This window comes from Pelmatolapia mariae, linkage group LG9 (assembly GCF_036321145.2).
Source record: "Pelmatolapia mariae isolate MD_Pm_ZW linkage group LG9, Pm_UMD_F_2, whole genome shotgun sequence".
In the NCBI taxonomy this organism is placed as follows: Eukaryota; Metazoa; Chordata; class Actinopteri; order Cichliformes; family Cichlidae; genus Pelmatolapia; species Pelmatolapia mariae.
This window is the reverse complement of record NC_086235.1, coordinates 11,655,762-11,678,700: the sequence shown is the minus strand read 5'-3', so window position 1 is coordinate 11,678,700 and position 22,939 is coordinate 11,655,762. Positions and strand designations below refer to the sequence as shown.

At 38.2% G+C, this 22,939-nt stretch overlaps 1 protein-coding gene across 2 annotated transcripts in view; it reads right to left on the bottom strand.

Moving 5' to 3' along the window:
- The window catches only part of LOC134634209 (cadherin-18), a 188,239-nt gene that overhangs the window by 8,559 nt on the left and 156,741 nt on the right, over positions 1 to 22,939 (bottom strand). For both annotated transcript variants that reach the window (XM_063483268.1, XM_063483267.1), the window contains exons 8-10: positions 17,129 to 17,265; positions 14,174 to 14,295; positions 11,583 to 11,700 (exon numbers count right to left, since the gene is read on the bottom strand). In XM_063483268.1, the coding sequence (XP_063339338.1) occupies positions 11,583 to 11,700; positions 14,174 to 14,295; positions 17,129 to 17,265 (377 nt within the window). The remainder of the gene's footprint in view (positions 1 to 11,582; positions 11,701 to 14,173; positions 14,296 to 17,128; positions 17,266 to 22,939) is intronic.

Sequence of the window (22,939 nt, the reverse complement as noted above, 5' to 3'; positions counted from 1 at the left end):
GTAACAACTTAAGTGCGATACATACTAGTGCAAATCTTAATATTTGGTGGTAGATTTATGAATTTGAAGACAAACGTGCATTGGTGTGCAGAGGGTGACAAAAAATCTGGAAGCATTAACAGATGTAACATGAACACTAGGACAGCAGCATAAGCAGGACTTTTAAGGTACCGCACATAACTGGATGTAAGACATGTAGGTGTATAATAACGTAAAGATAATGATGATGATGTATCAAAGTACTATCCTTGAACAGAACCAGCTTTGTCATCCCTGTTCATTTTAGCTATATGCATGGGTGAATCAGCTACCTGGATGAATAACTTGGGCCTCACATGACTGGCTACCCAGAAACTCGCAGATGACACATTGCATGCTGATACATATTCGTGCAGTATTTCAAGTTTCAAAAATGCTGAATCGTGCACAAGGGCAACCTTTCCTCTGCACTCAGTGAAAACACCTCCGCCATGCTGTACTATCGCTCTGCTGCTCTGAGACCTCGCCTCCCACTCCAATCTCTGCTCCATCTATGAATAATTATAATGATCGACAGTTGGAATGACAACACGTACTTCAAGCTTTATTAAGTCAGACTCGCAGTATCACCGTATCAGCAAGCAGATGGGTGGGGGTTTTGAGAGAGTGCAGTGTGAGAGATGCAAATAACAAGAGAGAAAGATGGGGAGGTGGAAGATGAGAGCAGGAGAGGGGGATGCATGGTGGTGAATGGAGGAGGAGTGTATGTATGTGTGAGCCAAAGGAAGGAGTAGTGAGGATGGAGAAGGAGGCTAAAGCAAACAGAGACAAACAAGCTCTGTGTAAGTGATGTTCTCCAACAGAGCTTTTGCACTTTGAAGCACAGTTCCACAGCAGCATAGGTCCTTGTACAGACCACAGCGAGGATGTTCGCATCAATTATGTCATGCTAATTTCACATTAAACCTCCTGTCATCACAGGTGGGTGGAGGAGAGCTCTGTGCTTGTTGATTAATACTGCAGCGTGAAGGGCCATCTGCAAGCACACTGAATCCACGTGAGAGGAAACACAGTACTCTTTCGTAAAGTCTCAGTTTAACCATGTGGCGTCTCCAATACCATGTGGCATTTCTTGCAGTACACGACAGGTGATCAAACAGCAAATGAGGGAAGATCTGGTTTTTAGAAAAGTATTAGGAAAGTAATATTTTGGCAATCACTAGAAAATACGCTGGGTTTTAAAATGGCCTATTTTTTTTTTACTTTACCAGAAGCATTAGCATGATGTTGGTTATCACTTACATAACTTTTGTGCCACTTATTCATTCCAGTCTCTCCTTTTTTGAGATAAGGCATTTATTATACAGTGCATCAGAAATTTTACAGCAGAAAAAAGTAAGTTTCATAAAAAGTGGTTATGATAAAATTTAAATAGCCAGTTATTTAAACTTTATTTAAACCCTTATTTTGCTCTTAACCATGAAATGACAAATAACAGCATTAATACTAATCATTAGTTATGACACTGCTGCCATGACATTCTGATGGTATCAATACACACACACAAACACACACACGCACAGTATTTTATGGTGCACTTGTAATTGTTTAGAAATTGCTAGTGTCAGTTTGTACCAAGGTCCCCATTTGTGCTGTTGTTCTGTGAGAGATGAACACAAGTTGTGTTTTGACATCTAAGGGTTAATAATGATTAATAACAAAATAAAAGATATAGTGAAACTGTTCTCTATTCAAACAGATGAAAACTGCAGTTTAATTCACTACAATGTTACAGTTTATTAATCATGGTTATTATAAAGACCTATCAAATAAGTTTGGTAGACATGCAGAGATGATCAGGATAGTTAGTGGCAATGTCTTTACTCAATAATGAGTCAATTATGAACTCAATTGTGTGCTCAGGGGTGTATTTTCCTATTGGTAATGGTCATATTGTGAATAGGGAATCCTTGTTCTGATGCTCTATAGAACATATGAAGTGTGACTAAAAAAATAAAACAGAGCTAAAATAAACCAACAATAGACACATGCGACGCAACCACATCTCTGCAGACTTCACACTTGCCTACACATGCACTTAGTTGGATTCCTTGTGAACTTTGGTGGGTGTGTGTAGGTGCCGCTGATGGGATTCAGCACGAACTTTCTTCTTAGCTGCCACTTGAAATGTAACATTGTTCTATAATTCCACTATTTTGGGGAAAATATATTCTGGGTCACAGAGTAAACGTGGGTACTTAAAGTTAATGTTTACAGTCATTGCAGATGTTTGTACAGGCTTATACATACAAACAATAAGAAAATATGTTTATTTAGGTGATACAGACTCAGCAATACTTTTATTAATTAATTTAAGGGTAAGTAAATGGTAAATGGCCTGTATTTATATAGCGCTTTACTAGTCCCTAAGGACCCCAAAGCGCTTTACATATCCAGTCATTCACCCATTCACACACTGGTGATGGCAAGCTACATCGTAGCCACAGCCACCCTGGGGTGCACTGACAGAGGCGAGGCTGCCGGACACTGGCGCCACCGGGCCCTCTGACCACCACCAGTAGGCAACGGGTGAAGTGTCTTGCCCAAGGACACAACGACCGAGACTGTCCAAGCTGGGGCTCGAACCGGCAACCTTCCGATTACAAGGCAAACTCCCAACTCTTGAGCCACGATCGCCCCGTAAGTATGACGTGTCAGTATATTGAATTTGTGGCAACAATCTCACAGTTAATTCATAAGACAATAATATGAGACTCAGATAACAGTTTAATTTACAATATCAAAGAGTATTAAAAAACACTTTCTGATAAGGTTCAGTAAAGAAGTGTGTCAAAGTGTAAGGCGAGGAATCAAATCTGACAATCTTGGCACAAGGCACCAATCCCTGTGTCACCTTATAAATCACTCAATGCTGCTGAAACTTCTTTTACTTTGGATGCTGAGACTGTATCATTTATCACATCACAGATGAATGACACTGGCTAGTTTCTAAAGAAAGGCAGAAAAAATAACTTTTTTAATGTTGTATGGTAGCACATCATAAGCACAATGTCTTATGACCTATTTAAACAAAATAGGTGCTTTTTCTTTTTTCCAAATAAGCTTTTGTCAGAGAAAATAAGGTCACTTGAAATTGACTGAATAATGTAGAAACACAGTTTTCTGCCAATTCAATTAAGGTTATAATTCACTGTGAAACTATAATGCTCCCAAAGATTTGATATTGTGGGAGGGCTTATATGCTCTGGCTTACTATATGAAAATACTAAAACTGATGAGGATTTGCATGTAGTGTAGCTCAAGCTAACCAGGTTAATGTCTGCTGGCAAGCAGTTGAACAACCAAACTACTGCTAAAGGTTACTGGGTTGAGAAACTGTACAATGAGACTAATCAGACTAAATATATAGGTTAGGTTAGGTTAGGTTAGGTTAGGTTAGGTTTCAATCACACGCTCCTAGAGACATCTTTGTGACCTTCTGATAGCCACTGGTTGTGAGGGGAAAAATGCTTGTTTGACAACTAAGTGCAAGTGATTGCTGGAGGTTTCTGTCAGTTGTTGTGAAATTGATTTCAAAGTCCCATTCACACAGGCATAGAGACTAAGTCAGGGAAAAGTGTTGTAAAAGAAAAATGTGCTTTGTATGACTGATTGGTGAGTGGAAATGACATTGATTGATAAGGGGTATACAATGGTGCACTAATGGTCCTCTTTTTGATTGGTAGCAGGTTGCCAAAGTAACCCGTGGTTCGCAAGGATGACACTGACTTGTCTGCAAGCACTCGCAGACTACTCGCTGAGTGACAGTGAAGTCCAATGAAAATGGACAAGGCTTGCTTTCAAAGTAAGAGTTGTAGGTTGTAGGTAACTACCAACATTTACTTACATACTTACAAATCTATATTATTGCTAATATATATTTGTAATATATCTATATCATGGCTAAAGCACTTCTGGATGGATGCAAACTGCATTTCGTTGCCTTGTACCTGTGACATGTGCAATGACAATAAAGTTGAATTCTATTCTATTCTATTTATTTTGGAGGTGATTGTTCTGTATCCACTTTGTATTGCACTTTTTGAAGTTTCACTGTAGTTTGGAGAGTAAAAGGCAAGTGTTTTTAGACAAGTTGGCATCTTCCAAACTATGGGCGACCATGGGAATTTTGCAGAGGAATTCCAAGCAATTGCAAGTAGGATTTGGTGCACTGCCCTCTCTGTCATCCAGTGACACTGGTCACAGCCAGAGGAACTTGCTAGGGGGATCATGGACTTGTCTCTAGGCTTATGGGACTGTGCCCTAATATATCTTTCTTGAGAAAATACAAGACATTTCATGCAAAATCAACACTTCTTTCCATTGTTTCACATGACTCCTACATTATCTTGAGCAAAGACTAATGTGACTCAGCTTAATTTATGACAATATGTTCAGTGACAACAGATAGCAGTTTGTGTTTGAGTTTGCGGTTATCATGTGTGATAAAGGGCTGTGTTTTGCATGTTTAGTTAATTATGGGTTCATCGTTTTACTTTTGCAGAATACCGTTGTGTACCTCTTTGCTACTGCATCACATTTGTTCAATTATAAAACGTGACTGCTGTGGCCTTTCATGATAACATAAGCTTATGCATATGAGTTTTTGCCCCCATGATTTTGTGTTAAGTTAAAAAAAAATGGACCCAGTTGCAAACAAAAAAGCTAGACTGACTGGCAGGAGGTATGACTAAAAGGAACTCTAATCTCAACATTGTGAAACAACAAAAGAGCCTGTAGCAGGGTTGCAGGGGGAAAAAATCAACAAGGAAAAAGCAAATTTTCAACAGGGGAAAAAGACTAACTCAGGAAACACACAAAGGGTGCACAAGTGCTTGACAAAGACCTACAGTAGGAAAGACACACAGACAAACTACACACTGGGGAGAAGGGCGATAAGACACAGATAACCTTAAACAGACACTGGTGAGGTTGGGAAGAGAAGAACATGAGGAATTAAAAACCTGAGGGATTAGCCTTCAAAATAAAACAGAGAGAAATAGAATGGAAGTAGTTAGGACAGTTAAGAAAATATAGACGAAAAAAACAAAACAAAAAACTCACAGACACAAGGGCAAAGCCAAGAAGATGTTATGACTGATCATTTAGAAAACCAATTGAACTTCAAATGAATAAAAGGAAAACTAATCAAATCTTTCAGTGTGAGTTTGTGACAGCGTTTAGTTGTTTGCTATAGGTTTTGACAAAGCAGCACATGACAGGTCTACACAAACGATGCTGTTTCAGCAGATAATAGGTGCTTGGGAATCTAGCAGCGTAACACCGATTGCAAGTGAAGTGTGAATGACATAAAAGCTAATTAAACGTCCCATATTGCTATGGCGTGACAGCGTTACTTTCAGAACGGCTGATTAACTGAAATATTATAACGCCTTCTGTATTTGCAGTGGAAGAAGATGCTTTCAGAAATCAATTGATCTATTTACGTATGTGGCTTATGCAGAGATGATAGCCTTAGTTTAATTGCCTTTTTAGAAGAAAATGCCATCACAATGTGACAGATAACAAGATCAAAGAGGCATTCAATTTTCAGCCATTGTAATCTAGGCATAGTCAAGTTGACTATATTTAAAGGGCTTTTAACAGAACAGGCTTGTCACAGTGCTTTCCCAGAGCAGCTGAGCAGAAGCATCCCCTTGCTTTTCAGCTTTAATGGTGCCTAATACGCTGTAGGAGTTTGACCTGCAGTTATTGTAGTGCATCCACCACTTCAGCTGCATCAACACGTCTGCATGACAGCTCAGTATTTCAGGTGTCCTGGCTTCAGCTCCACTGCAAGCAGAAGGCACTGATCTAATTTTAAGACTAAATCTGTGTTTTCCTTTTTAGCTAAAAATCCTCACTCAACCTCTTTGCTGATGTGATTTTGTGAAACAGAGCCAGCGCTGTTGCACATCTCTGCAGGAAGCGCATTAGCAGTAACATGATATTAGATATGATATGGTGAAGTAAAGAAATAGCTTGATGGAAAAAAACCCAAAACACACACAGAACTTTAGCTGTCATCTTCTTTTAAAGCGAATACTAAATATCAGGAATGAAAGGGTGGATTCTATTGCAGATGTAATTGGTTAATTAGTTAAAAATATATCGGTGAGTCCAACTGAACCTGCTTTCCTCACACAAAAATCTGGGCACAAAGCCACCATAATTCACGTTTCATGGCGATCCATTGTGCAAATGGTAACTGAGAAGGAAAGGAGGTCATGAGAGAGTTAGCCGTGTGAGTGACTGAGAGGGATTTTCATCAGTTGCACAACAACAGAGGGGGGTATTAGGCCTTGGCAGAGAGCTGCTACCAACTGTTGGTCTGCTACAACAGAAATGAAAGAAGCTGCTTTGAGTGTGAAGAGCTTACTTTAATTATCAGACAGTGGAGTCAACATTATGGCTCACTGTGCCTCGCTCTCACTCTCACTCATATATCGTGAGCAGGCAGATACCTTCTAACACAGAGTGCAAGCAAAAAGCTACGCATATGGTTTTTACACCATTTTCTGAGTGCAGCCGCACATGTAGGCTCTAATATTTGAGCGAACTGAAACCACATGAATTCTGAGTGCAGCAGCTTAACATTTCAGAGAGCGATTTATGCAGATGAGAGACGACTTTAGAATAAAAGGTGATATGAATCATTCTAAGTGGACAAGGAATTGTAGTATAAATGAGTAGGCAAGCAAATTAAAAGATCAGAAAGTGCCAAATGGTAAGCTCAATGCTATGTGATTAGTCATTTGAATTTTCAGTCTTGGAATGAGAGGGAATAGAAGCACATGTGCTTCCGAGAGAACTTGGAGGTGTCACTCCTTCATCTGGACAACTGCACATCTTGAGTTAAGATAGTCATTAGTACTTCTATGCTAACATAATGGGGAAATACTAGGAGGTTTGAAAGTTACAAATTATGATTATTGTATAATGTGTAATGTGATTTTCTTCCTTTTGGTATAATGTATCTCTAAAAAACTCTTTCCATGCCATAACACATAATTGGGTGATCCTTTATGGGATTATATAAAAGATCTACTATGTCAAAAACCAAGAGCCTCTGAGATGGTACGCACTAAAATCTCAACGAAATCTAAAATGAAAAGCACTATTACTCAAACAGCATGAAAAAAAAAACCTAACTCTTGCCATCGATCCTTCAAGAATGAAGAGCTCCTTTTATTTAATGCTTTGGGAATATTTTACTGCAGACGGTTCTGTTATAATAAATCTGAGAACTTTTGAGAGAATCATTTTGCAAGAGTGAGAAATATTTTCAAATGATGGGTATGTGGACTGGACGTGTAGATTTTTAAAAGCTTCAAAAACTTGAATGATGCAGTCCTTGCCCATCTTATAGTCACAGGCATGCATTACCCATGAAGCACTAGCCTCTAACACCTGGCTTCAGGAAGATGCCCTGGTTTCCCTAATACAAGCAGATCTTTCAAAAGACTCAGATCCAAGAAGGGCTTTGAATCACTCTTATCTGTAACCTGAAACCAATTTACCCTGTTATACCCTATCAGGAGCTTTTATCCCTACACAGAAAAGCTGCCAGGACCAAAGGTCTGTAAATCAAAGGATTAAACTTTTACAGTGAAGCAGGCACCAAAGAAAATGTTGACTGCCCCTTTCACCTCACTATGCATTTACACTTAGATACTCTCTGCTGTGAAGAGCATCATTTTATTTCTAAAGTTCAAAACCATAAAATACCCCTGTCACAATAAAAAACAAAGAAAAGCAAAGAACAAAGCAAATAATTGCTGTCTCACTGTGACAGCTTGATGTTGTCCTTTTTCTTAGCTTTGCATTAATAAATAATATTAACAATAACAATATTAATAATAATGAGTTGTTTAAAGAGACACCCTCCCACTGTGTTTGGTATATTCCAGGTAATACACTCAAGACAAAAACACTTCCACAACAAAATCATTAATTATAGCTCCTTTGGCAAGTGTCCTTTCTCCTCTATCTCCCAGGTGCATCTCAGGAACATCAGTTGACCAGAATCAACTGGCTGGTCGCCCTTTCGTACAAGTGATCCAATATATGCAGGGGAAATTGTGCACTGTGACACAGGTAAACAGTCGCGCAAACACCCACAGCTCCATGCAACGTTGTTAGCGCGAAAGTGAATGAAGAAACAAAGTTTGCAAAAGTAAACCAGTCGAAAAACATTTGTAACCTACTGAGACACTTAACATGGACAGTTTAATCAAGCTAACAAAGGAAAAGTGGCTAACACTAAAGCTATCGAGAGCTCAGAACCAGCCACAAGCCAGCACCGAACAGTAAAAGATGAAAGCTCCACCTCTCTGGGGACATCTCAGGTCCTCCAAGGTTTGGAGGCCTATCTCCCCCCCACCACTTCCCCTGCCGGTGGCGGACGCCCCCAGACATCGGTGCGTTGGTGGTTCTTTGTGTCCAGGGGTGGGCGTCCAGGTACACACCGGCTCACTCCTTGGCGGCTGCTTATCGGGGCCTGGAGCCTGGGGCTCGCTCGGGCCACTTCGGAGGTGGGGTGCCCTCGGCCTCTCGGCCCGGGGCTCGGTCACTCTGGCGCAGCCGGCTGCCGGCGGAGCCCACGGGCACGTCACTGCAACCCCCCCTGGCCTCTGCTCTGCGGCTGCTGAGTGACCCCTCATCTGGGACTCTCCTCAGCTCTTTCTGGGATAGTGGCGCGGCTGCCCCTCTGTTGGTCTTCCTTGGTCTCTCGTGTTCTGGGGGCCTCTGGATGTCTGGAGTTTTGATCTCCTCCACACCTGCTTCATGCCCTGGAGGACGGGGCAGTGGCCCCCCACACCCTCTAGCAGATCATTACATGAAGGAACCTTTTAAAAAAAATCAAGCGCGTCCATGTCCACAGGTGTACACACGGGTGATCACACACACAAACTACACCCTTTTTGGCTCCTACCTCAAAGCACACTGTGCGCTGTCGATCTCATGTGCTGCACAACAATGTTTAACATTTAATATTTACTGCCATATTCCCATATATCATTGTGATGTTGTTTATTCTATTACTCTTGTTTTCTTCTGCTTGTTTTCTTTTTTCTTTCTCAACAGGTGATCCAGGTGGTCAATATGTATTTTTTTTGTCTGCTTATTCTGTTGGTTTTTGTTTTTTTGCCCTTTTTCCCCGTCCTTCTTCCCAGCTGTTTTTCTTTCTCTCTTTCTTTCTCCCCTTTCTTTCCCCCAGTAAAGTCTGTCCCGCATACAACAAGTAAAAATAAAATAAACAATTAAAGGTGAATCAAATAGACCATTACGGCAAGGCTGGGATGGTCCATTTGGTAAAGTAAATCCGTTGGGCATCTTTCTTCGCCTTTAGACAATAATTCTAATGGCAAAAGATCCAAACGGGACAGGCAAAAAAAAAAAAAAAAAAAGATGAAAGCTGCTATGAATAAAAATTCTGGAGTCAAGAGAAGAACTTAGCTTTGAAGCACTTAGAATAAAAAGCGAAAAGAAAGGGGTCAATGTCCTGTTACCTGGTGAAGTTATAAACATATTAGAAAATGATGTGTGACAGAATCTGTTTTTTGTTGTATAAATCTGAAGCACCTGCTTTTGATCGGTAAGGTAAAATATGTCAGGTAAAGGCAGGTGTACAGCAATTCATTTTCAGATCCTTATTTATGCTGCTTTTCAGTAGGATAACAATATTTTGTCAGTTGTGAGAGTAATAGAAGATCCTGTAAGTTATTTGGGGGAAATCTCTTTGTTATGAAAAAGTTTGCACAGAGAAAAAGTTGAGTTTTGTTCATATATGCTGTCAGTTACTGTTTCTTAGAAATAAAACTGAAATCAGCGAAATTGCTATAGGCAAGTCACACTAAGAGTATATTTGAAATCAGCCAAGAACATTTTGTAATCAGTGCATGTTTAGTACAACTCCAAGAGCTAAGTTTAATCCTTTGTTCCAAACAGGAACTGGCCCAAACACAAGACTACTAAGCAACCAAGCCACATGTCATAAAACTCTGTAGAGAGAAGCAACATGGCCCAAAGCAGAACCTATATAGTACTGGTGTAGTTCTAGATCACTTTCTTTCAATTTTGTTTAGGTATGGGCATAAAATTTGAGCTATACTTTAACCACATTAACCGCACAAGGTGCCAACACTGAAGAGTGCCATCAAAAATAAAATTAATCCACTGTGCGTTTCAGTAACTCAGATGCCAAGAGTGAAGCCAGGAAAACTTGTTTGCTCACAACATTTGGAGGAAGAAAATTATATACTACAAATGAAGCCCTGCAGGCAGTTTGTCTGCACTACTTTCTCCCTTTTGCCGAAAACTTTGGGCTTTATTACCTGGCAGGCTTTTAATGTGCACAAAAAAGGAATGTAACACCCTAAGGTAAAACCCAAAAACGCTAAATATGGTCACTTCAACACAGCATATGGCAAATCAGCGAGAGATGTTTTTGTGACAGTGGAGGTGTATGTCTTCATACCCTTTAAAGTGGCAAAAATAAGAACTATATTTAACAAGTGTTTTTCCAGGACAGGCACACACATACATACACACACACACACACATAAAAACACACACACCGATATATCTAAAACAGTTGTAGGATTTATAGCAAACTCCAACTTTCTGGCTTCCTCTGAAAAACTCTTGCACCACACCACTATTTGGAGGTTCAATAGCTGACTGCAGAGCTGCTCTGTATGCATGTCATGTGTAAAACTGCTAAAAAAAACAGGAGCCAAATTAACTACTTATACTGTGTATCCACTGGAATGTTTTTTGGAGCAGTGCTAAAGTCGATCTTTGCCCTGTTTGATTTATGTACCCCTTAGGTGTGGAGGTGGGCAGGGAGTGAGGGATGTCTTTGAGTGCCACTTACATGAATGCAGCAAAACTTCCCTCTGCACTTTAATGTAGTTGAAGTAGGCAAGGGAATTCTAGTGGTGGGAAGTAACTGGACCAAGGGCTAAACAGACTCATCTCTGGTTATCACATTGATTTTTCTGATCTCTCTCATACTACCTTCCTCTCTGTTTTTATGCCCCTCTCTGGCTCAGAGATTCATCTGGAGTGCTGTGAACTCCTCTTCTCAGTGGGAAACTGTGAGATCTTCAGGCTGAGAGCTTTTAAAAGCCCTGTGATTGCAGACCAACCCAGGGCTAGGTATTCCCCTAAGACTGAAATTGTTGCCATGGTAACACCCACTGTTGGCCCTGGGCTGGAACAAAATAATGCACACAGGAGGTGGAAAGAGAGTGCCTGAGCAGGTAATCCATTTGACAACACAATGCTCAAACATGCCAACCCTCTATGACGCTTATGTTTCATGCAAACCTGACTCACAGTAGGTACTACTGGCAGCATTTGAGTCTTCAGATGCTTACCATACCCAGCTGACAGAGAATATTTTTATTGCACCTCCAAGGTGCGGGAATATCAGTGCAGCTTATTGGATCTCGAAGCGTGAGCAATGAGGATATCTCTGTAGGCAGAGTGCAAAACTCATAAGGAATGCAAACAAACATATTGATCACTTTGATTACCTTCATTGTCCTTAAGGGTAAAGTTGGGATTAACTGGTAGCTGGCTTGGTAAAGCAAAGGAAAACCGCTGTCCGTTGGCAAAGTCATCCTTATCCACTGCTGTGACAGTCTGGATCACCTGTTGTTCACAAGACAAAGGATAAATCACGTTCCAGAGACGACACCTGCAACGTTTAGTTATCTGCCACACCGCTTTGAAACACTAACTCTGATTGCACAGAGGACAAGGAGCTGATTTAGTTTCTCTAGCATGTCTTGTGATTTGTTGATCATAATTAGTCACAGTCAAGAGTGCCTCTGACCTACAGCCAAATGCTCATGTAACTATTTTTTCTTTACTTGTGTGCGGTGCTCGAAGGAGACTATCTAGTTGTGACACTTGCAACTGAGAGCTTTTGGCTTGTGCAAGGGGGAGCTGGAATCTAACAATGAAAGGCGTGCACTCGGGGCAACCTTACTGCCACTTCTGTCAGATTACTACGCTTAATTGGTAAAAGACACAGTGAGAGTAAGGAGAGATTGTGTTGAGAGAAAACAATGACCTGATACCCTCTGTCAACGAGAAAAAGTTTAAAGTGTGAGATTAGGGACATTTTTTTCTTCTTCTCCTGGTGTACTTGCTCAAGCCTCTGTCCTTTGTGTCTATTTGTACTTATGTGGATGTCATGCTTGACAGAGTGGCTGAGTGGAGCGGAGCTCTCTTTCTTCTAAGGGCTCAAAAGCTAAGTTCTAATTGTTGTTGTTTTAATCAGTGTGGGAAAAAAAGACACATGCTAAAAAGATCATTCTTAAAACTCAGTGGGATGTTTGCAAACAAGATGGAGCTATACAATTTGCTGTCAGCATGAAAATGTCTGCATGGTTTGATAGTGGGTGCAAATTTGTCTTCCATTAATCTATTGTTTGGCAGATCAGCTCTTATTGTAGGCATCTTTTGGGTTGAACATGTACAGTGATCTTTGATCTAATTAGTCAGTTAGTTTAGTGTAAATAAATAAATAAATCCTACATGTCACAATCTCAAATTATACACCAGAACAGCCCAATGACTGCCGAAGTGAGAATTCTTACTGAATTTGCTGCACTGAAAGAGTCACCTGCAAAACTAAACAGCCCATCTTGAAAAGTGTTATCATTACTGCTTTTCCAAAAGTGGTACATGTACACTGCTTAACCACCACCTAATGTAAGGTTTATGCCACAGCTGCACTAAATTAAAAGTACTGCTAATTATTAAACTCATGCTTCATGTTTATGTAATGATTAATCCACCAGTATGTGCAAGCTCTTTAATTTAAATTACATTTCTAATGCTAAGATGTAATTATTGTTGCAATTCATGGATTTTCAAATATACAGTTTACAAAAAAAAGCCGAAACACAGTAAAGCACATTATTACTTTTTCAATTATTATTATTATAATTCCTAAACAGAAAAATGTATTTTAGTAGCTGCATGTAATTTTTAATTTTCAACATGTTTCTAAAATATTTGTGTTTTGTTATTGGTCTAATAAATGTGTTAAACACATGAGGTCACTTATACAAAAGTCATTCAGTTTTACTCCTTTAGCAATTGGCCAGTATTGCTGTAACAGTTACTCAGTTTTTTTTATTTTAACCATGGGACACCTCAAGCTTTAAAAAAAATCTGCTTAAACTTAAATGCACTGTAAAAGGCAAAAAAGTGCTCAGTTAGTAAAAACTAAAAAAATAAATAAATATATATATATATATGTACATAAGAACCAGTTCCCAACCACTAAATATAACTTTAGGTGTGATAAAATGTTACTTCTTTATTAGCAAGATGTATACAAAATTTTGATTGTCATCTTCCAACAAATTAAAAAGAAAAAAATCTAATTGCTGTGGTATTAAAAAGAAATACAAATATATTCTAAAACATTAATGAGAAGCTCAGTTTTTCAAATGCATTGTCTTCTGAATAGTGGTATCCCGCTGTCTCATTCAGTGCATTATAATACTTACCAGTTAATCCCCTGAGCCAAGAACCCTCAGGCAACAATGTAACCTTAATACAAATTTAATACAAACTTTCATTCAAACTTTTCTTCAAACTTTTCTTCCAACAGCTCAAAACTATTAAAAATGTATTTAGTTGTGTCTTCCTAGTCTTTACTTCATCATCCTTTGCCGAACCAGCCTTTCAGCCATTTTCCATGCTGCTGATCGCGCTGTATCTCAAAAACCTTCTTAATTTGAATGAATCAAAGACTACTGAGCGCAAATTGGAATGAGCTTCGATTTAGAGCTGTCATGGTTTGCTGCTGAGATACTCATTTTGAATGAGGGATGATTAAGCAGCTCTCTCCAGTGCCTTCGCAGTCTCTTATTGCTCAGCTCTCGGTGAGCAACCCAAACTGCTGAGGGAAACAACAGTTCGGTGCAGAATTCATGTAGTCAGGGAAATGACTGTGCTTAATGGACAGCGCTCAACACTTTACTTCTGAGGTGTTTTTGACTTGAAGGAATGTTTTAATGTTTGAAGTCAGAGATGAAGAGGGAAGAAAAAAAAAAAACGGAAATAGGTGTTTTTGTGTTTTTCTAGGCGAGTCCCCGACACTTACTTGTCCCGGCCTTGAGCTCTCACAGACAATAACTTCCTCATCTGTTGCTATTTCTGGTGGATTGTCATTCACATCGAGGACCTGAACAGTTACAGGAACGTGACTGAGAAGGCTGGGATTGTCTGAAGCAGAGGAAGAAAAGAAAAAGAGACAAAAAAGATAAAAGCCAGGCGTGAGCCTTAATAGCAAAGTGAAACATTCAACATTTCAAACTAGGACACAGTGTGCTCTCCCTGTTAGAGTGTTTAGAGGGTTTTGTCTGTCGGTTTGTCATTATAAAAGCACTGAGGGTGCAATGCTGCACAAATCAACTTTGTTTATTAAAATTGATATAATCATGGCATTTTTTCAGTTGTAGTTCTTGGTTATAATACATAACCCATCTTACATGCTAAATATTCACTTTGAAAGATTAAAAAATATACTCAATGGTTAATTTTTAAACTCAATTGAGTGAAACATTTTTTTACTATCTGTGTAATGTGAAGAACATTAGTATTTACAGGATGTTACAGGTCCAAGAGTGCAAAATTGTCTAAGAAAAAGGCTTTTGTGACCTAAGAAGACCAGCATCAGTACTAAGCAAAGAAAAGCAAAAAATAGAAAAAGAAAAGAAAAAGCAGGGCTAAATTTACTGTTATAATGCAAGTGTCTAAAAATGGCAGATTGAGCTACTCTTATGACTGGGAGTATACAGGTCACATGTAATTTTTCTCTGGCCCCACAGCAAGGGCCCTTGAGCAATCTAGTTAACCTCAGCAGCCTGCAGCTCCTCTGTCACTGACAGAAGAGTTGTTTTGTAGCTTCCAGGTGCGAGTATGTTTTACATTATGAGTGTACCAGAACAGCGCTGAAAAATAGCATGCTTCCTCAGCAGAACCTTCAGTGAAAGATAACAAAATATATACATACATATGCATATATATATATATATATAGATACACACACACACACACACACACACACACACACACACAAAGTTAACGCAGGTGTGCATGTCTTTCATTTAAATGAATGCTCCTACATCTTTACTTACTTTATCTTGTGCAGCATTCTGTACATAGCATTTTTTTTCACCACCTATTGAAGATTTGACTTTGCACCAATGCTATTCCAAGACAATATTTTCACCGTAAAGTACCAATTTAAACCCACAAACACTAAAATGTTATTTTATCATACGTTCATCCTCTAATTCACTTTCTCAGTTTGGACAGTCCATCTATTCCCACGCCTTTTCAGGATAAAATCTCTACAGGATGGTTCACAGTGAACTGTTTGGTGCTTTGTCTCGATGACACTGTGTCCTTGCTCATTCAAAGAGGTAAAAATTTATCATTCTGCCTTTTGACAGTGTCTTGGCATGTAACTGTATCCTTGAATACTAAAGAGAAGTTAAAAGAAACATTAGCATTCAGAATCTCACTCGCCTGGCAAGAGATTTGCCTAATTGTGATTACAAATTATCCAAGTTACCTGATAGCAATTGGAGTTAGAGGGGCATGTATTGATTTAATTAATTTTCACTGCAGGAAAGGACACTGAAACAATTGAGACTAATTTGATTTTTTTAGTTAATTATAAGAAAAAATTACACTCCACATTCTAATCAATATGCAAATATTATCCTTCACTGTTGTTTTCTCGAGTCTTCAGACTGTTAATTCCATTACTTACACTGGACTGTTTAAATCTGTTGATTATTTTTGTATTGCTGTTAATAATCCCATTTAGGCATCTTGGTGCACTGAGTTAGACGTGGATAGAAATATAAACAGTCCACCAACTGCACACCTTTTCTGGTTAACTACAAAACTTTAATTACTTGACTTTAAGCAGTTTTCTTAATAACGATTAGAAAAATTGTTTTACTTGATATTTACCATTCAAATTACATTTGATTTTTGCAGGCTAGCTCAAATAACACGCATTTATGGTCTGTATGTCAAAATAAGAGGAATATAAGATTTTATATATTTAGAAGTTGGTACACCTTCTCCACTGTGAGCCATAATATGATTTTATTAACTAGTTTTCAATCGAAGAACTGGATAGAACAAGTATTGACAAAATTATAGTACATAATGTGTTTTTGTATTCTTTCCAAACATTTAATATAGAAAATTAAATAATTGCTACAAATCTGCAGCAATGAAAGTGTCCATTAACATACACTGTACTGATGCACCTTCAAATACGATTATCTACATACATTTTTTGCTCTGTAGATAAATGGAAGCTGTTCAGTGCAGATTCATGTGCTCATTCCTTTTGGAACCTTTCTTTTGGTGATATTGATTTGGACTCCAATTTTACCTTCTGTCTGAGTATATGATCCCCGCAGGGTGTCTTGTTATCTGGTGGGAGAGCATTTAAGAAAAAAACAAACTCGGGGTAGAACTATAGCACACACCTATTTTGTAATTTCTGCTTTTTGAATCATCTTGCTGTCATGGCACAGAACTCAACCATAATTTGAATGTGATTCTGATTTATAATGCCTCTTATTAGCTTGAGGCAAAACAAAACAAGAGTGGAAAAATTGATCAATCTCTTGAGTGCCTCTTTCAACCGAATGCATTACAGCATTTTCAAGTGTTTATGACTGTTCAGTTCATTATGTGCAGTGCATCTCCCATCTCCCAATTTGCTTATTTACCTTTAACAAAGGGTACATTTAATTTTTATGGATTTATAAACCAAAAAAATCCACTTTGTTAAATACTATAACTGTAAAATTAAACTTTATTTAACTACCTGAAATTGTAGGGCTACAAGAAAAGGCAAGTTGTTACTTCATATAAGCTTTGTAAAGATGAAGCATAGCAAAATACAGCTGGTATCACCACTACCCACTCATGAACATTCACATAAGAGTAAACAGATGTACCAGTGGCATTACATTTACTCACTCTTGTAAACATTTTGTATACGGAAAGCAACCTGGGTACCTACCAACCTCCGAGGCCATAACAGTGATGTTGTGCCAAGGCATATCTTCCCTGTCCAGGGGCAGTGTTGTATATATAACTCCACTGTATTCGTCGACTCTGAAATAATTTATACCTTCCTCTTTTCTGTCCAAGAAGTATCTATTGAAAGAAAAACAAGATTGTATTTGATGTTATGTATACATTTGGAATGTGCAGTACAAACCCACAGCGAAACCCTCTGTTAGAGATGTCAGTGTTGTCAGGATAAGGATATCTACACACTGTTCTTTACATTGAGATGTCATAAAGTTTTTGAAATGCTAATATCTTATTGTATTCTTAGAAATTCAAAAGCTAAATAATCAATTTAGTGCTAAACAGACTTGAGCATAAATGACAATCACTCTTCACAAAGTCTGAACGCACCCCTCACTTTATATTTTGCTAGTTAAAAGGTGAATAAGAGCAGCAATTTATTTATATAAGGCAAAACGCAGAGTTTGTCCAATTCTACAATTCTCCCAGTTCTACCAAGCTTGAAGTAAATATTTAGTACGACCACCTTTATATTTCATGCTTTCATGCATTTTTTTCTATCCAGGTATATGTGTTTAGAACCACTGTTGTGTTGAGAAATGACACCATTGACAGTCAAATCCTTCCAGATGGTTTTGGTAGATCAAAATCTGAAAGTATTGTTTTCATTGATTCCATCAATTCTGACAAGACCCCCAACATCACAGGCTGAAAGGCAGGCCCAAACCATGACAGAACCTCTCCCGTGTATAACGAGGTCACCGTTGAGCCTCTGTCCTTACCTCTGTGTATAATGAAAATTCAAACCAAAAACCTCTAAACCTGCTGTCAGTTCCTGTGTAATTTGGCATGCCTCAGTCTATTCTTCCTGTTTCCCTTGGTTTTTGGACAGTCACCCTTGCCTTTTCCTATTTCTTGAGCCTAGAGAACTATTGGTCAAGATCACTTTAAAAAATTACAAAAATTACAAGAAAGTCTTGGAAGCAAAGCATAAAGAAATTAAACACTAATTTCTTAAACACTAATCTAAGTGGACATTTCAGTATTTCATTAACACTACGCCACAGCAACATGTTTATCAACAACCTAAAATCTCTAAAAGTGCCATTCTGTACTAATTTTGTTCTTCGTTTCCTATTCTGTGTGTAAAATACTTTTAATGTATAATAAAGAATTTTAAAACTTTAAAATTCTTTACTTAACTTGGTATTTACTTAACTTGGCTCGTAAGAGACATTAAAACAAAACAAAAATATATGAGGTAAAATCACAAAAATCAAAACTACATCTGATTTAAATAGGTAGTCTTGTTTTCCATCCCTTTACCATTCTCTGTGCTGCTGCTACTTTTAGATAATTCTTATTTAGTCCTGTCCACTTGCACATTTGAGAAGCTTGCTGGATCTCACCCAATGTGACAAGACAGCAATGCTTCAACTTTAATGTCATTTTGAGGAAGAGGACAAACTTGCAGGGAGCCTAATCTGGTGAGTACAGCAGGTGGCATGGAAAGATTGTTTCGGCAAGGCCGAAAAGCTCTTGTATTTTCATTGCCTTCTGCTATGGTAAACAATGGCCCACACCGCATGTTGTGCTCTTCCCAGATGCCTTAGGACATTACAGCTGTACCCTGTTTTAACAATCTGACCTCAGGGGATAAATTCCCTGTGCACAACTCTGTATTTGGAAGAAATAATGATGTTCATGGTCAGCTCCTGACCTTGTGTGCCACCTTTAGGCTTGGCCACCACATTCATTCATGGAAAACAAATAAAAAAAACAAACAAGAAAAGAAACAAGTCTGGTGTCAGAGTCCTGGAGCTTTTATTACCAGTGATTATTCTAGAATTGTGACATTAAGGGGTTAGTCTCACACAGTCTTTGCTCTAGATGATCATTGAGGTGAAATTGCAAATGCACAAGGGTAAGTGGCTAGAAAAATCTAAAATCTGCAGGAACATATGAAGCGGTCCAGAGTTGCGCAAGGAACAGACATTTCGCAAAGAGGAGATCGGCAAAATATTTATTAATTGTTACCACGCCTGATGGAATTCCTCTGGTCATACAAAAAATAACTAAAATAAGATGACATAAATAAACTCTTTTAAAGTTGGTTCCTCAAGTTTGCAACATTTTTCCAAGACAATCTTGATAATGTGATTAGGGGATTAAAAAAAAAAACCTCTTGGAAGCTCCTTTAGACCCACAGATGACAATACACAACCACCATCACTGAGCAATACTGGTCAAGCGTACACCAATCCATCCATCTATTTTCTGGTTATCCAATTCAAAATCACCAGGGCGTGGAGTCTATCCCTGCTGCATCTTTGTATATAATTCTTTTTGTATCCTTTTCAGTACCAAGTTATAGAAGAAGCCTCAGGGTATTATGCAAGGGCATTGTGTTTTGACCCTGGCTTACAGTCTACCAAGCCAGAGTCGAAACACTATGCAACAAATATTTATTTGCTTTTGTTTATGTCCATTTTATGTAAAAAAAAAAACAAACAAAAAAAAACAACAACAACAACCGGAAAACAAAATCCTGAATTAATAAGATTTAGTAAAGCACAACAAGAAAAAACTGACACACTGACGTGACTGAAGTGGAGAGGCAGCATGAGCCAAAGGAGACATATTTATGCTCCTGTGATTTTCAAAGCCTGGTACCTCCACTAAAGCACATGAATAGAATAATCCCTACAGCTTTTAAATGGACTTTAGGTCTTGACAGAATGTTCTGAAAATACACATTTCTAAGTCAAGAGCAATTATCTTCAATATTTAATAATAACAAAAGGCAGTGTTCTCCTGGCAATGTTTACACTCTTGTAATGGCTTTCTAGCAACAGTGTTATCAAACTGAATGCAAAGGAGTCTGTGGAATACAAAGCAGAAATGAGCTCCAGTGCTTCTCAAGAGTTCAAGCACGGAATGAGCATTGACTACGTATTCCCTAATTTATCTCTTAATGACCTATTTATACCTTTAATCCAGCATTCATTCTCCTGTGCAATATACCCTTAAGTCAATTTTCAATTTTCAATTGACATGAGAGGTAGAAATGCAGTGGGTTTACTGATGCCAGGATTGCATTTATTGAATATTTTAGCTCAGATTGCCAGTGTTCCTTGAACCCCCAGTAGTAATGTTGTCATGATTTATTTAATTTTCAGGCTCATAAGAGCATGACATCCTTTCAGCTGTAAAAGTAAAGGTCTTCAGAAGAAAAGCATATTGTTTGATGGCATGTCAGAAAAAAGAATCCACTTTAATACCATTATTTACTGTTTTGTCATTTTGTGTTTATTTTTTTTATTTCCACAGATAACCAGTGAAAAGTACACAATGCACAACACTAAAAATATGTTTTGTTCTATTTTTATTTTTTAATATAAACTGCCAATTGTTTAACTACTCATTTAACCTAAGATTTTAATTTATACACAGTGTTTAAAAATGGTAAAACACTATAATAATTATAATGGTAGATTTTAGTGGTATTTCACTGTTTCCTGTCTTACTTTAATGAGTCTGTTTGATACTACAATTGATGCAGTCAGTTAATACTGGCTGAAGATGGGAATCTGTGCTGTGAGTAATGGTAACTAGGCCAAAAAACTTTTCAAAACTATTCCTAATAAATATGATAATGTATAAGAGCAATCAGAGGTAAAGACCTCTGGAAAACTCATTTGATTATTCAGATGTCAATTTCAAACCATTTCCCAACATTTCAAATGTCACTTCAATCACATATTTATTTCATTGCATGCATGGGCAGACTTCTGATGATCAAAGAGAGGCAAACACTGCTGAATTTTACATTCTGATGCAGACACAAGAAGCAGAGGCACACTTGTTTAGCTTTCAGTGTTCAAGTGGATGTTATCAAAATACTTCCTGCTGCCTTCTTCTTTACGTGATGAACAGCCCAAGTAATGTACTGCGGGAATGGACCAGGTATTCCTCAAGGAACACAAGGAAAAGTCTTTCATATGTAGATTACCTTTTTGTTTACTACAAATCTTTCACAGCTTGTCAAGATTAATACATGAATCAGAAAAATCAATCTTCACCCTATGTCTTCCAGACGTTTCAAACTGTACAACATTCATCAAGGACGACGAAGCTCACCTCATGCAAAACAGACATAATTAGAGATGCTGTGATAGGGAGTTTTATGACTGATTAAGTTAACGGATGTCATATCTGTGTGGTGCAACTGATACCAATACAGCAAGTGATAATATTATCCAAAAGAAACTTTGTCCATTATTCTATTCATTTTTCAGAGGGAAATTTAATATCCCAATTAAAACCATAATGCTGTTAGAAACCAACTCCAAAATGTAAGTTTAAAAAAATATATAGATTCTTTTCTACAATAGACCAGCTTCATAGCTTTGAAAATACTCTTCAAACCTGGACTTGATTATTTTTGGTACTTTTAGGGGCGATCGTGGCTCAAGAGTTGGCAGTTCGTCTTGTAATCGGAAGGTTGCCGGTTCGAGCCCCGGCTCCGACAGTCTCGGTCGTTGTGTCCTTGGGCAAGACACTTCACCCGTTGCCTACTGGTGGTGGTCAGAGGGCCCGGTGGCGCCAGTGTCCGGCAGCCTTGCCTCTGTCAGTGCGCCCCAGGGTGGCTGTGGCTACAATGCAGCTTACCATCACCAGTGTGTGAATGGGTGGATGACTGGATGTGTAAAGCGCTTCGGGGTCCTTAGGGACTAGTAAAGCGCTATACAAATACAGGCCATTTACAATTTTTAAGATCCTCTTGATCAAAAACCATCATTTATATGTAGACTTGTGAAATCTGAACTAACAAGGAGAAAAGTAAAGACTAATGATTGCATAGTTTTAAATTCGTGAAACCCTTACTTTGTCTGTGACAACACAAATGCCAAACAGTTGATTAAATATTCTTGGTCTGATTAATCTTGACCTGTTTGCTTTGGTCTAGATGTGAAAATAAGGCAGAATAATGATTAATGAGCTGAAACATATAATATATTTCATATATGATGTTGAGCCCTTTGTCAGAGGAATATCTGGATACAATGCCAGGTAACTCAAACAAACCTCTGCATACAGTTGGTTTTGATATTATTCCAAAAAAAGTTCTGACTGGTAATTCATCTTTGCTGGAAAAGAAGCAGAAAAATCCCAACATAGACTTAATAAAATGGAAAGAAATCCAAAATGTTTCTAAATTAAATAACCTTTCTGGCATAAAAATTCTGAGTGAAGTTTCAAAGGTATGAAGAACACAGCCTGCCTAAATAGACGGTGTAGCTTGAGCAGCACATTAGCAGGGCAGCGGCTGTCATGTACCTTGCACTCACAATTATAGCAACATCTCTCGTGCTCCATCTAAGTAAACACAGGAAGCATTCAGGCAGAGTATGAAAGGAAAAATCCTGTATTTTTAAACCTCCACCCTCCATTTCTTAACTTTTGGGTTCTGCATTATTAAAAGCGACAAAAATATTTAGAATTGTTTCAGTATTGGCAACTACAAAACAGTCATGATACAATGCCATGGGCCAACTGTCCACTTAGTAAAAGTGGTTATAACTGCCAATAATAGGTTTTGATTGTAATATAACAAAAGTCTCACTAAGAGAGACATGTCAACCTAAAACTAAGGTGAGTGAGAGTTAGAGAGAGCAGACAATGTGGAGTAACAATACTGTACATAGTAAAGACAATATATGCTTTCTATATATAAATATAGAAAGGTTAGATTAAAATAATAATAATAATAATAATAATGGCTTGGGGTTTGGAC